At 40.4% G+C, this 15,169-nt stretch overlaps 2 protein-coding genes and 1 long non-coding RNA gene across 9 annotated transcripts in view; 1 reads left to right on the top strand and 2 right to left on the bottom strand.

Moving 5' to 3' along the window:
* Window positions 1–15,169, bottom strand: part of LOC133846137 (tyrosine-protein phosphatase Lar) — a 159,749-nt gene that overhangs the window by 129,121 nt on the left and 15,459 nt on the right. For all 7 annotated transcript variants that reach the window (XM_062280918.1, XM_062280926.1, XM_062280943.1 and 4 more), the window contains exon 2: window positions 6,005–6,064. The gene's annotated coding sequence lies outside the window, so the exon portion shown is untranslated. The remainder of the gene's footprint in view (window positions 1–6,004; window positions 6,065–15,169) is intronic.
* Window positions 400–6,263, top strand: LOC133846231 (uncharacterized). The gene is made up of 3 exons (XR_009894846.1): window positions 400–1,283; window positions 2,548–2,651; window positions 6,184–6,263. It is a non-coding gene; the product is annotated as an uncharacterized LOC133846231 (long non-coding RNA).
* LOC133847767 (craniofacial development protein 2-like) lies at window positions 11,219–12,611 on the bottom strand. The gene is made up of 2 exons (XM_062282985.1): window positions 11,730–12,611; window positions 11,219–11,650 (listed from the first exon to the last, which is right to left on the bottom strand). Exons 1-2 carry the CDS (start codon window positions 12,609–12,611, stop codon window positions 11,219–11,221), a joined length of 1,314 nt encoding a protein of 437 aa, XP_062138969.1.

Here is a 15,169-nt window from a genome sequence, read left to right as displayed (position 1 = left end):
TAAACAACTCCAAGTTAGATGCAATTTAGCTAAAGAGCGCAAAGAGTAAATAAAAGTCAGAAACAAGGCTCATCTCAAAGTTAGCTACTCAATGCAAACTGAGCATAGAAACAATTGCTCAAGAGCAACTCTAAACCATTTGCACTCCAAGTTTACTCGAGTTGTTCAAACCGACTCACTGCTCATCGCAGCTTAAAGAGAGCGTAAAGCTCAAAAGGTAATACGACTCAAAGAAACTCAACTTTGCCGAACCTAAATACAACTCAACACGAACTGCCTTGCCAAATGTTCGTGCACACACGAAGCTTTGCGACGTTCGGCTTGACATTCGGGCGTGGGTGAAATTGCCGAAGCTGACAATTCGCATAGGCTGAGGGCAAACGCAGCGTCAGTCTCGACTGGAGCGGCGTGCTGTGTGCTAAAAGCGGCAGGTGTAAAAATAAAATCCAAGTGAAGCTGCTGTTTGGCAAATTGTGTTGCATACTTTTTGGCGCGAGCATAAAATAGTTTACATTTGTGGCGAGACTCGGAGAGCTTGAGCTTGTAACTGAAGTTGAATGAATGTGAAATGTGACAGACGCAGTGACAGTTGAACATTTGCAACAACAACAACGTGAACTAGCAGTGGCAACAAACAAACAAACACAAAAAAAAAAAAAAAAGAAAGACAGCAAAACAAGAGGAATAAAGTCAAAGCAGACGGCACAAGTTACCGTTGCGGTACTGGGACTTCAACTGGCCATCTTCCTTCTCCTCAGTCTCGTCCCGCTTGTTTCCTGGTCCTGGTTGGCCCCAGGAGACATTTAACATAATAAAAACGAACGTGTGCGGCATTCGTTGCTGTTTTTGTCAAGTTTTTGTAACACTCGCTCACTCTGTTTGCGTGTGTGTCTGTGTGTGTGTGTGTGTTTGTGACTGACTGTGCTTGTGTTGGTTTTGTTTAATGCTAATAACACACAGACACTCACGCACACACCCAGCAAGCAAACTCACACAGTTAGTCGAAACAATATTGCAAATGTGTGCGGCAAAGCAGTTGGCAAAAGTGTCGTAAATCGTTTAGACGGCAAACGTGGCAAGCGCCCAGGACACGGACTTGGACACAGATCCTTACAGCAGCAGCAGCAGGACGATATGTAAACGACAATACCACCGTGGGAAAAACAAAAAAAAAAGAAGAAAATAATACGTAAGCAACTGTGAAAGGAGCAACAGCAAAAGCGGTGGCGCCACAGCATGCTGCCGTCTGCCATTTCGATAGCGAGTCCTTTTGCACAGTTCATGTGAGTATAAATATCCAGTTTCTCCCCATCCTGAAAACAACAACGAAGAAATGAACTTCATAACGCTTCTGTTCGTCTTATTTGTTTCTGTATTTTTGTTTTTTTTTGTTTTTCGTTCTTTTTTTGGCGCGCGCATTTTTATGAGGTTTTAACGTAAATTCGAATGTTTGAATTAGGCGCCAGAGTCCTTGTCCTTGTCCTTGTTATTGTGTTTTGTGCCACAGTTGTTGGCTGGCTGGCTGGGGTGATAAATTTTTATGTGCGATTTTAGTTGTTGTGTGGGAGTGTCTCAAGTGTCTGAGTGTGTGTGCGTGCGTGCATGTGAGTGTGAGTGTGATGATCGTTAGGGCCGTCAAATGTTGCGAGCTCCTTCATAAGGTCAATTAAAGTGCGTGGGCCGAAATCAAACTGATTAATTTGTCAAATTTATATATAAAATGAGAATTTTTACTACGAGTGATTGAGTGGCGCAATTTTTATTGCAATTTATCGCGCTGACTGAAATCCATATGAAATTGCCTATTATGTTGAGTGAAAGTGTGCGTGACTGTGTCATACCCTGTAGTCCGTATCGCAAAGTGAGTTTCAGAACAAAGAAAATCGTCAATTCTTTTCAACTCCGAAACACTCAATTAATTGAATTTTGCTAAAAGCAGGAATTCAAAAAAACTGGAAACAAGCTCTTCTCACATTTCGACGTATTAGTTATTCAGGACTGGGTTTAATGTTTGCCAAAATTGAAGCATGCAAATGAATTTTCCATTTCATTTGTCCAATGAAAAATCCATAAAAACAAATGCAAAAAAAAAAAATATTGAAAATGGACAAACATTGCGCATCATTTTGAAATTTGATGAGAATGCAAAAACGACGTCACATTGGCATATTTGGCTCAAAAAATGCAAATGCAAATATCAAATGACCAAACCAAATCACCCAAATGAAAAGTCAAACAGAATTAGCTTTGACACACATTCTATGCAAAATATTTGCCACAAATATTTGAGAAATTTGCGGCAGACCATCAAAAAAAGCAAAAACTAAAGAAATAATAAAAATGAATTTAGAATGAATTGGAAAACTCTAAATTTGCTCCCAAAATTAAGAAATGCAATTATTGTTGAATGTGGAAATTGGTCAAAATTGCGATTTATTTAAATTCTTAGCTATAAATTGTTGATTGAAAAATATTAAAATTCTTTAACGAATTTAAATGTGTTTAATTGAATTCATGAATAATTTATTTTTTATTTTTCTTTTTCAGGTGAACGAAACTAATGAAGCTGAAATTAAAAGACTGAAAAACACGAAGATAAAATATGGCAAATGTGTAACAACTTTTTAAAGTTCTCTGGCGAATAAGATTGGGTAAGTTTTTCTGTTTATACTTGAATTTAAAAACTTAATTGATGCATATTGCTGACAATGTTCAATCAAAATGCTTCCGCAAATTCCTTTATGCTTCAATAAATTTAAATTAAAATAACTACAAAATTGGGTAATAAATTAAACTATTAAGATACATTTTGTAGTACTTTATACTAAATTCAAAAATGCTTGAAACTTCGTCATTATTACCATTTGTTTTTTTTATTATTTGTTTCTGAAATATAATAATAATTTGGCAAACTGCACAATAGGTATTTTAAATCGTTTAGTGAAATCATATTTGTGCACTTTAAAGTCAGTTTATTGTATATAAACGTCAATTTATTTGCACACTAAAGAAACTCAGTTTGTTCGTTGTTGGCTAGACATAAAAGTATTTTAGCACTCCCCTTTTTGAATAGAACCGCACCTTTCACGCAAACAAATCTTAAAGTACAAACCCAAGTTCTAACCCTATCTGTGCATCAGAAGAAGAAGAAGAAGAAGAAGTCGTAAGTAGTATTCATAAAATGGTAATGATTTCTTATGCTTGTATAGTTAGTCCAAAAGTTGTCGTAAAAAGCTCTTGTTGTTTCCGTTATATAGCCGCATTATGTTTGCTTTTTATGGTGCTTAATCCATTTTAACTACACAGCGCACTCAGGACCCTTTAGCACCCCTCACTCACCCCCCACCGAAACTGCCATGCAGATGATCCTTTATCCTTTTGTTTTTCTGTCGATGTTTGCTCTGAACAATCTGTCACTTTGTGACAATAATGAAAACTTTCGCTTCGCACATGTGCAACAACACGAGAGTTAAATCGTAAAAATCTGTAAACTGCGTAGTCAACGCAACAAGCAAATGCACTCAAAAAAAAAAAGTAAAAACAACAAACAAATCTATAAAAAAAAGAATAACAGAATTCGACAACAACGAACGTGCCAATGATAAAAGGGGCAAGGGGAAGCAGAGTGAGTCCCTTGCAGCTTGCAGCTGCAACTTAACGATCATTAAAGAGCAAAACACCCTTCTTGTTGCTGCTGGTCATAAAAGTTTGGCACGTAGCTTTAAGCATTTGATATTGCATACTTTTATGCGTCTGTTAGTATTAATTTTCTGAGGTAACTCTCTTGGCCCGCATGCAAACACAGAGCACAGCACAGAGCAGCCTCAGCTTCAGCTTCAGTCGAGTAGCTGCTGTTGCTGCTTACCAATTTGATTCGGTTCCATTGCTGGGCTGCCGCTCATTATGCATGCTTGTCCGCACGTTTGCTTTGAACAGAAATGCCGGTACACACTCGCACACACACACACTCGCACACTCATTTTTAGAGAGTTTGCTGGCAAGTTTTAGCAATTTCATTTTCAATTGACTGTCGACCAGAACACGCAGCCGGTGCTGGCTAACCAACAGCAATTGAGCGTATGAAACGCCCCAAGAAACAAAAAAAACAAGCAAGGAGCAAGAAAGCCCTCACAAAAGTTTGCAACACACACACACACACACAGACACACACAAACAAAGAGACACTCACACACACATGCAGCTGATACAAAAGACAGTAGAATCCTTTTCTTTCATTTCGCTTCCTTTTATATGTGAGCTACTTATTTTATGTGAAGCATTGAAACGTGTGTGTTGCAGCATTCGCTATTTGCCTAGATATTGGCTGGGTTTTACAACAACACATGCCGTGGGGCAAGCAGCAAGCAATGTGTGTGTGTGGCAAGCTGAAAGTTTTCTGCGAAATTACGAAATTACGCAGGGCAGACACGCACAATTCATTTGCAAATAGAACAGTTTAATTTGTTGCCTTTGTGCCAACCGATATCCTTTTCGGCCCCACTGAAAAGTTACAACTGCAAAGGATTGGACAAAAGCATATGCAATGCTGTCCGAATGGAGAGGGGAAAGAAGGGGTCTCTGAGCATCTACCCGCATATAACTCTCACACTCACACTCACACACACACACACATAGATGAGATTACTTTATGAACAGCAGCAGATTGCTTTATGGCTGGCAAATGGAAAGGCGCTGGCCGAAAAATAAAAGCCCCATTCGATACGCTTACAGTAATTACGTGTTGTCGTCCCCCCCTTTGCAACTCTTTTCCCCCCCCTTCACTTCCCTTTGGCCAACGCCAGAGCACTCATCAATTGACTGTTTGCATTGGAATTGTCCGAGTCGTCGTCTAGACACTTGAAAAGCTGCCTCAATTTTGCATTGGCACGTAACAAACATTCAACGGAACGACTAATGGCCAAATCATAGATTCTCAGTTACGAGAAAAGCTTCTGTTGGATGTGTCATACTACGTATGTGGCCAAAAGATTTGACAGCACTTGACAAATGAGCAAAGCCACAGAAAGTGTGTCTCTGCATCTGTATGTGTGCGTGTGCGTGTGTGTTTGGCCTAAAGACGCAAGCAATAAGACCGAGTGGCCAAGTGGATATGCAAATGTCCTTAAATCATTTTCCTTACTCAGATCATTTGTCTTATCCATTTCACTGGGGATAAGCTAAGCTAGAAACTGTCTCGAAATTGCTAAAATATTCAAATTAAATTTAATTAAGCAATAATTAGATTTATAATGGGATAGCCAACAGAGCTCTCTATGCTCTGCTCTGCTCTGCTCGTATTTATCAAACACCTCAAACAGTCGAACGCTTAAAATGTCCGGCAATTATAAATGAAATGTCAACTTTGCTTTTCATGGGATTTTATTCGTTTTCGTTTAATCCATTTGCACTCAATTAGTGCAAAATGCTGCTGCCAAACAGCTAGCTTGATGGCAGGTCATTTAGTATATAGTCAATATATGCGAAACATTTTAATACTGCTTCTTTTTGTTTGTTCAACTCTAATGTAAAACTCACAGTATATACTGAATATACTATGTGAATCATTTTAATACTGCTTCATTTTGTTTATTCCAGTCTAATTCCAGTCTAATGTAAAACTCACAACAGCTAATTGAATAATTAGAAAATAAATTCAGCATAGACTTTTAATTTTCAAACATTGATTTACAAAAATATATATATAGAATAAAGTTCAATTCCCAATCATGCAACATAACAGGGTCATAAAAATATACCATGTTGCTGACGGATGTCCTAACTAATCTCATCACTTTAAGCTGAACAAAAAAATGTTATCAACCATTTTTGTTTGTCAGTCAATATACTGAACTTTTGTTCATAAAGTTATTACGTTTACTTTTTCATTTTATATTGTTATGAGTGTTATAAAAACTGCATATCTTTATATAGAGAAAATATATGGTTATTATTACGAGCTCTTAAGTATTCAGTCAACCATAACAGAAAAGAAAGCGTTACTCACGTTATTAAATTCCTCCATAATTTCGCTCTCGTTTTGTTTTCGTCTTCACAAATCGATCAGCTAAAAAGATGCATAAATAAGCAAAGTTTTTTTATTAGTTTTAAGTCGGCTATTACTTATACTTATACTCTATGTTAACAATAAGTTTCTCATGTCCTTTTTTTGTATTTCTTTTACAGTTGTCGACCTGGAAATCTCTCTCGAAGCGAGCAGCACGGCCACTTCAAATATATATTATTTATTCTTAAAAAAAAAAGAATTCTTATGTACTGCAACAATAAATATAAAAATATTGCTATAAATAAACCAATTTTCCATTGAAACTGCCAGTCAGTCAATAAAAAAAAACAGAATCGAGTTACTTCTTAGAGGGAGGCTTTTGGGATAAAGGGGGAAAGGGGCTGAAAGACGGGTCAGGTCGAGACATGCAGCGGCATTTATGGGCACAAAATGATTGTTATTATACCTTCTTATTATTATTATTGTTATCAGAGCCAATGTCAAGACCTGGCAAAGGCGCACAGCAGGAGCGCAGAATGGAAACGGAAACTGGTGGCATGGCAAAGGCGAAGGAACGTGCACCGCATAAGGAGCTTGCCCCCTCAGTCATGCCACATCTCAGAAGAAGAGAGTGAGACAGACTGAGTGTGTGAGGGAGAGAGAGAGAGAGAGAGAGAGAGCAGAGGCTATCCGGCTTGTGTTGCCCACCTACTCATATATTCTTGTGTGCAAAAATTTATGTTTTGTTTGTTTATTTGTTTATGCAGTGCTTTGTGAACTGTTTCCTCACACACACACACACATGCGGAATATCGCAGTAGCTCATGCAAATTTATACACCTGCCCTGGCGCCGCCATAATAAATATTCACCGAAAAATATCTCATTTCAGCGCCTTTTGTCTACCTTCTTTTCGCTGGCTTGTCACGTGTCGCCATCATTACCGCACGTAGCGCCGTTATTTATACAAAATGTATATCGTTTATACCGAACACCATCTTCCCCCCCACACACACTTCTCCCCCCTCAACATACAAAGCTTCTTATCATCCCTCATGACACAAACAAAAAAAAAAAAGAATAAGAACATACAGAATGCGAACAGGATTGCAAGAGATTAAATACCCTTGATATTACATTCAATTCAAATTCAATGGCAAAAAAAATACTATATATTCAGTATATCTGTAGCAAGACCTATATTGAAACACAATAAATATATTATTGGAAAATTCATAACAAATAATAATAACTGAATTATCTTCTCGCATCAATAAAAGTCAAATAATCTGATGTCGGTTTTTAGCAGCTAGAAAGATGAACTAAATGAGAGATCATTAATTTAGTCATACAGAAATCATAATATTAGTATGGTATATAGCAAAGTTTATTCTAAGCTTATATCAACTAAAGAACTTGTCATGAAAAGAAGAAGTTCATTATATTCAAAATAAAAAAGTTAAAGTCGAGTGTGCTCAACTGTGAGATACCCGCTACCCATCATCATTTAACCATATTCTTGAAATATACCACAGCAAAATCATGCTTGGTATTTCGTTTTTGTACTACATTTAAAATATATTGCAAATATGCTTAAGTATACCAAAGGCTTTATTTGGTATATCGATTTGAAATATACCATACATTTCCTGCAAACAAAGTTATAATACCCTTCTACCCTAGCATTGGGTATAAAAACACATATTGAGAAAGTTATCAATTAAGCTTTTCTTACAAATAAAATTAAAATATTTTCATATAAATAATTCGAAAACCCTGGCAAGTGTCATCAAAGTAGTTGTAGAAAGAAAGGCTATAAGTAAATGTTCATTGTATATAGCAACTTGCACATTGAACGGAAAATCATCAAACTAAGTGATGATTTACTTGTGCTGAGCCCATGTCAAACAGAGAAATTCAAAGTCAACTTTCAAAGAAAGTGCACGGCAAAAAGTGAAACATGCTTGCCTGTTGAAAATTCGAAGCAGACCACTTTATGAAATGGAAGGCAGATAAAGGCAAGATGGAAAAATATGTTGATGTCAGCAGATTAGATTGAGTCTGAAACTGAAGAGCTTTGCTTTGAGAGGGACTTTGCGAAAACTATGATAAAATCCAAATACCCGCTTGAAGCAATAAAGAACAAAACACAACACAAAAAAAAAACTAAAAAAAAAAACGCAACAAATTTAAATCATCCAAAGAGCATCTTTTGTTGATGGAGGTTGGGTGGTCGAAGCTTGGAACTAGGAACTGGAAACTGAGGTTTAGGCATGAGCTTGGGGTCTTAGCCATCTAGCTAATTGTTCAATATATGTGGAGTGGAAGCAGCTGCTGGCGGCGCTTTAGCAGCTCCTTTGGGGCATGCAATTTACGACACATGTGCACGGCCCAGCGACGCCAGAAACTAGGCAACAAAACATGGCCAAGCATGTTGGCCAAGCTCAGAGAGCGTTACAGTTAATTTGTTGACAGCTTAGTTGCCCAACACTGAACGGAACTCAAACGAAACTGTATGCTGTGCTCTGCACTGGACTCGATTGGACTGGACTGGACTGGACTGGTCAGTTCGGTATTCTCTACTGTCGACACTCCTTGGAGGCTACAAGACGTTCACGTCCATGTTGAGTGCGAAAGGAAAGGAACAGAAACAGCAACGGCAACTGGAGAGAAGTGAAGGAACCGAATGGACAGCGTGCAATTGTAATTAGTGACTATGGCAATAGTTTAGAGGATACAGATACAAGATACAAAGTTGCTAAGGAAATGAGTTGGTTTAATGAAAACACACAGATACAATTGCATTTTCTATGCCCTACAACTAGAAACTTGTGTACTAAAAACCAAGATTTAATTGTAACTATTTAAATAAAATGTTTGTGCCAAAAAAAAAGAGCGTGTTACATTCAAAAACAGAGAAACATTCGTAGTCTTAATAAAAAAAAAAGTTTAGTTGTGCAAGAGAATGTTGCTAACATTTTTAAAAGACAGACAGCAAAAGTTGCAGCCTTGTTCTGTTTAAGTATGAAAATTACCAACGGCAACCGAAAAGATATTACGAGTTACAAGCAAGGATTTATCTCTCTAGGATATCTTTTACATTTTAATATCTCTCATCTTGTTGTACAAATATCTATGTTTTCTCTCCTCCCCCTTTATTGAACAACTACAACTAAGTGAGGTTAACAAACACATCATTAAGCAGCGAGTTGCGTGCCTAAAGTTTCATACTCTACAATTTCACACGTTGTCCTGCCAACACGGGACCTCAGGCTGCCCGAGGACATTACATGTATACACCCGTATTTACTTGTGATTTGATTATCAATTGTCCGGCACGAAGAACTTAAGACCACTCGCCCTTAAAATGCAGGTGGAAGTGGAAGTGGAAGTAGACGCCAAAAATGAATTGGGAGAGAATGAAAGAAAAAGAATAAGAAAAAATATTGATGCTCCCATTTCGTTTGTTATAAAATACAATTTGGAGTCCAATTTTCAATTGGTTTTCGCTGCCGGGATGTCAAATTTCAACGTCAATATCGTCGCCGCCGTCTTCGTCGACGTGGTCGTCAACTAATTGGGTTTCAGGGCTCGTCAAAAAGGGAAGCGAAATTCGCCAGCAACAAAAACAGCAAAAAAAAAATTGACAGCAGGTGGAGAAATGACGACAACAAAAAAGAACAAAAATGAAAAGATTAAATTTCCTTGTTACGACTTACGACTGAGCAGAAAATGTGAAAAAATGACAGAAAGTGAAAATAAATATTGAATTATTGATATTATTATTATTTTATTAGGTGGCACTACAACCCATTTCGGGTTTTGGCCGACCTCAGCGTCTCCCTCCAGGCGCCTCTGCTCTTCGCGCGCCTCCTCCAATTGGAAATTCCCAGCAGATTAAGGTCCTGCTCTACTTGGTCCTTCCAACGAAGATTTGGTCGTCCCCTTCGTCGTCGCCCGTAGTCGACTCTCGCTTCGAATACCTTCTGAGCTGGAGATTCTTCATCCATACGCACAACGTGTCCGAGCCAGCGCAGACGTTGTATCGTGATGCGCCGGACCACGTCCACGTCGTCGTACAACTCGTACAGCTCGTGGTTCATCCGAATGCGAAAGTCGTCCCCAATCCGAACGGGACCGAAGATCTTGCGAAGAATTTTCCTCTCGAACACTCCAAGCGCTGCTGCATCTGTCATTGACACTACCCATGCTTCTGCGCCATATAAGAGCACGGGTAGTATGAGTGTCTTGTAGAGTGCTAATTTTGTTCGGCGAGAGGTCTCTATTGCACATTTGCCTACTCAGACCAAAGTAGCACCTATTGGCAAGTGTGATTCTTCGCTTGATCTCCAGGCTGACGTCATTTTTGGTGTTGATGGCAGTGCCAAGGTATGTGAACTCCTTGACCACTTCGAACATATAGTTGTCTGCTACCACCTGGGAGTCTAGTCGCCGCGCCTCCCTGCTTGTCGACAGCATATACTTCGTCTTGCCCTCGTTTACCGCCAAACCCACTTTTGCTGACTCTTTTCGATAGCGGAAAATGCAGCAGTGACATCACGCTTGCTGCGGCCAATGATGTCAATATCATCCGCGTAAGCAAGGAGCTGGACACTTTTATAAAAAATAGTGCCAGCTCGATGCACACCGGCTTTCCGCAAGACCCCTTCCATCACAAAGTTGAAGAGGTTGCACGACAGGGGGTCGCCTTGTCTGAAACCTCGAACGGTATTGAAAGGTTCGGAGAGGTTCGTTCCTACCTTGACAGAGCTGATGGTGCTGCTCAATGTCATCCTGCAAAGACGTATCAGCTTTGCAGGAATACCGAACTCAGACATGGTGGCATATAGGCGTTCTCGTGTCGGACTATCGAATGCAGCTTTGTAATCGACAAAGAGATGATGTGTGTCAATTCCATTTTCGTGGGTTTTCTCCAGGATTTGGCGCAATGTGAAGATCTGGTCTATGGTGGATTTGCCAGGTCTGAAGCCGCACTGATAAGGTCCGATCAGTGTGCTGGTATACGGCTTCAGTCGTTCACATATTACGCTCGATAGGACCTTATATGAGATGGCAATCAGGCTAATTCCCCGGTAGTTAGTGCATATCGTCGGGTCGCCTTTCTTCAGCACAGGACAAAGGACGCTGAGATTCCAATCGTTGGGCATGCTTTCCTCTAGCCATATTCTGCAGAAGAGCTGATGCATGCACGTTATCAGCTCTTCGCCGCCGGCCTTAAACAACTCTGCAGGCAGTCCATCAGCACCGGCTGCTTTGTTGTTTTGAGTCGCATAATAGCAACTCGGACCTCGTCATCGCTAGGTAGTGGTATATCCACATTGTCGTTGATTGGTGGTATCGGGTTGCTTCCTCCAATGGCGGGATTGGTGCCGTCATCGCCTGCTAGCAGCTTGGAAAAATGCGCCCTCCATAACCTCAGCGTGCACTGCGTATCTGTAACCAGAATCCCGTTTTCATCTCGACAGTTAGATGCTCCGGTCTTGAAACCATGTGTCAGACGGTTGACTTGTTGGTAAAATTTTCGAGCATCATTTCTGTCCTGCAACACCTCGAGTTCCTCGCACTCTCGCTTTTCTTTCTCCCGTTTTTTCCGTCTAAAAGCCGCCTCTCTTCCTTCCTTTTCTCCCTGTAACGTTCACACGTAGCTCGCGTTGCGCCAGACTGCAGCGTTCTTATGTAGGCGGCGTTTTTGCCGCAGCTGCGACGCGACACTCCTCGTCATACCATTGGTTCCGTGTGGGTGGGCGCTTGAACCCAATGGCTGTTTCAGCGGCAGCTCGCATGGAGTGGGATATGTGCGCCCAGAGTCCGCCGGCGTCAACAGGAAGAGGGGTTGGTTGGTGGAGCAGTTCCGAGAGGTGAGTGGAGTAGGCTGTTGCTGTCCGTTGTGATCGCAGCCTAGTGACGTCAAGCTTTCGTTGCGTGATGGGGCGTACGTTTTTCGCTCGGCTTAGCCGCATGCGTATCTTGGCTGCGACAAGATAGTGGTCCGAGTCTATGTTGACTCCACGGAACGTACGCACGTCCATCACGCTTGAGGCATGCCTTCCGTCTATCACAACATGATCAATCTGGTTGCGCGTTTTCTGATCAGGGGACAGCCATGTGGCCTTGTGGATGTCGAGGTGCCGAAATCTGGTGCTACTCACTACCATGTTTCGCGCCGCGGCGAAGTCAATCAGCCTGAAACCGTTGTTCGAGGTGGTCTCGTGGAGGCTGAATTTACCGACGGTGCGGTCAAAGATGCGTTCGCGCCCAACCTTTGCGTTGAAGTCCCCGAGGATGATCTTCACGTCGTGGTTTGGGCAGCGGTCGTATGTGTCCTCGAGTCTCGCGTAGAATGCATCCTTAGCAGCATCATCCTTCTCCTCCGTCGGGGCGTGCGCGCAAATTATGCTAAGATTAAAAAATCTAGCTTTGACGCGGATTGTAGCCAGCCGTTCACTCACTGGGGTGAAATTGGAGACGTGGTGGCGAAGTCTCCGGCTTACTACAAATCCGCATCCAAATTCGCGCCTCTCCGCATGGCAGCTGTAATAAATATCACAGTTTGCTCGCTTGGAACAACCTTGTCCTGTCCATCTCATTTCCTGGATGGCGGTAATGTCAGCCTTTAATTTCTCGAGGGCATCCGCCAGTTGGATAGAGGCACCTTCCCAATTAAGGGTTCGGACATTCCAGGTGCATATCCTTAAATCGTAGTCCTTTTCATTTTGCGGTGGTCGTCAACATAAGGGGGGATCCTTTCCGAGGCTTTCGCTTTGGTTTTCCTTGGGCTTCTTTTTTCCGAGGCGGGTTCCAAACCCTGCGCTCAACCATTTACCGTCCGGATGACTCGCTGCACACATTAGCTCGCTATCTAGCGGATGCTAAGATAGCTACCCAGGAGGTGCCACGAGGAGGCTGTGTGTCAACTTGCAATCATTCGTAGACAGAGATCGCACTGGCGGCCACCAAGTTGACCGCAATCAGAAACTTTACTCTGTACGAATGAAAGCCATCCCATCCATTACTCTGTACGAATTATTGATATACAATACATATTTAATACAGCACACTCACACATGCTCACAACATACCATACATAGATATGTCTGTACATTCAAGTGCTGATAAGGACACGCGTCCTCAGCGAAGTTAAAAAGAAGAAATTTGTATATTTACTTATCAAAGGGTTCTTAGCGCAATCTGCTCAATGCGAGCTCATTTCAAATGCAGCTGACAATTTGCGTTTGCCAACTAAAAACATAAAATTTTCATAAAAAGCGCCTCTCAAAATGCGTATGATGTATTGAAAAAGTAAGCAACCAACGAGGCAGGCAACCATGACGCCTCTCTCTAGGCTGTTCTCCGAAGAGATTTCCGCCAACATCAAATACTAAGAATTTCTAAAATGTTATGAAAATTGATGGCGAAATGAAAATAGAACTGTCTGTGTTTTGCTATCGATTCTGAAAACAATAATCATTTAAATATCGAGTGGAAAAATTGAATTTGATATTGTAAGTCTTCGATAAAGAATAATTGCGGCCTTTTCCACTTCATTTCATAGAGTTCCCACTTTTTGTTTGTTGGCAATTGTTTTATTAAAACCGAAGCGAGGAAAAAGTAATTTTCTGATTAATATCAGTTCACACAAGACTTCAGTCAACAGTATATGTTATACTGCGGCGATATTGTTTACTGGAACACGCACGCATTGTATTTAATTCACGATGTGTTTTTTTCCTTTATTTTTTTTTTTTGGTTGGTTCCTTTCGTTTGCGCTTCGCTCAACTTATTGTCAGCGCAAATATTTGTTTGTTTGTCTTTTGACGTAAGACGCAGCCACCGAACCACACAAGATACACAACGGCAACAGCAACAGCAACATCAACAGCCTCTGCAGCAGGCCGCGAGGCAACGCACCACAGAGTGGGGCACACAGCATGGGGGCCGCTTCGCTTATTTCGTTTTACGAGGAAACGAGGAGTGAGAGGAGGCCGAGGACCAAGTTGAGGCGCAGGCAATATTTTGCATGTTTGCATACAAAATATCATATTTGCTGAGATTGTTTCATTAAAAAAAGTAAAGCAGGTGGTGCTGTACCCAGAGCTAGATGGAACTACCTTTGGGCTATGCTAGTACGTGTTTAGCTTTAGCACCTACACGCACACACACACACCCATACACCCATACACCTATGCACACACCTATACACCCTGAGGGAGCGAGACATACACCACATGCGTGTGCCATAAAATGGTCATATTACGAAAAAAAAATATACAGAAAGCGGTAAGTGCTACGCTGAGGAAATTGGTTTTCCCACGCACCATGCCAACCGAAAATATAATATCTGTGAAAAAAAACCGAAAGAAATGTATATACACGAAATGAAACGCAACGCAACGCAACGATGCGAAGTAAACTGAGAATAACGTTTCGACTAGTTTCGTATGCCAAACAGGTGGACTGCTGTTGTGCACATAAAATTTGCTCGTTGCTGTTTTTGTTCTTTTCCAATGCATTGAAAAGACATAAAGCCTAAAAGCAGCCTAAAGAGTTTGCCCATAAAAACCAAAGCAAAGCAGTAGCTATATGAATTTTTACCCTCCCCAAATCCGATTAACCAAATATAGTTGGGTGTATTCTCATTCCCAACAAGTAAACATTATATATAGTAGTTTTGAACAGCTATAAGCAAAAGATTCATATGATTTGTAGGATCGCTTTTGAAGAGAAATGGTTTTGAAGTTATGCAGATTAAAACGATAAACAGAGAAAATATTAAATCGTTGAATGTTCTAAGAAGCTTTTCAAATTAATATTAACAGAAATATAGCCAATATTGATATTAAAATATTCCAAACTAATAACAATAGCGGCCTAATTTTAAACTTTTTGTAAAGCAAACTTTTAAATCGAATATACTTTTCTACAATATTATTACCGACTTTTAGAGCACTTTCATAAAATCAATTTCTCTCTTAAATGCAGAAATCTGCAAAAGCCATCTAAATTTTTTAACACTGCTAAACATTTTCTGTGTTCCTTCAAAAGTCAAAAGCATTTCAAGCATCTGCTTTTAGCACTTTCAACGTGGCACATGATAACATGAAAATGCGCTAAGCATCAAAATAGAGATACGATTTTCACCTCATGA

The sequence above is a fragment of the Drosophila sulfurigaster genome, chromosome 2L (genome assembly GCF_023558435.1).
Source record: "Drosophila sulfurigaster albostrigata strain 15112-1811.04 chromosome 2L, ASM2355843v2, whole genome shotgun sequence".
NCBI classification, from domain to species: domain Eukaryota; kingdom Metazoa; phylum Arthropoda; class Insecta; order Diptera; family Drosophilidae; genus Drosophila; species Drosophila sulfurigaster.
Note: the sequence above shows the minus strand (reverse complement) of the source record. Positions and strands in the feature narration are given on the sequence as shown.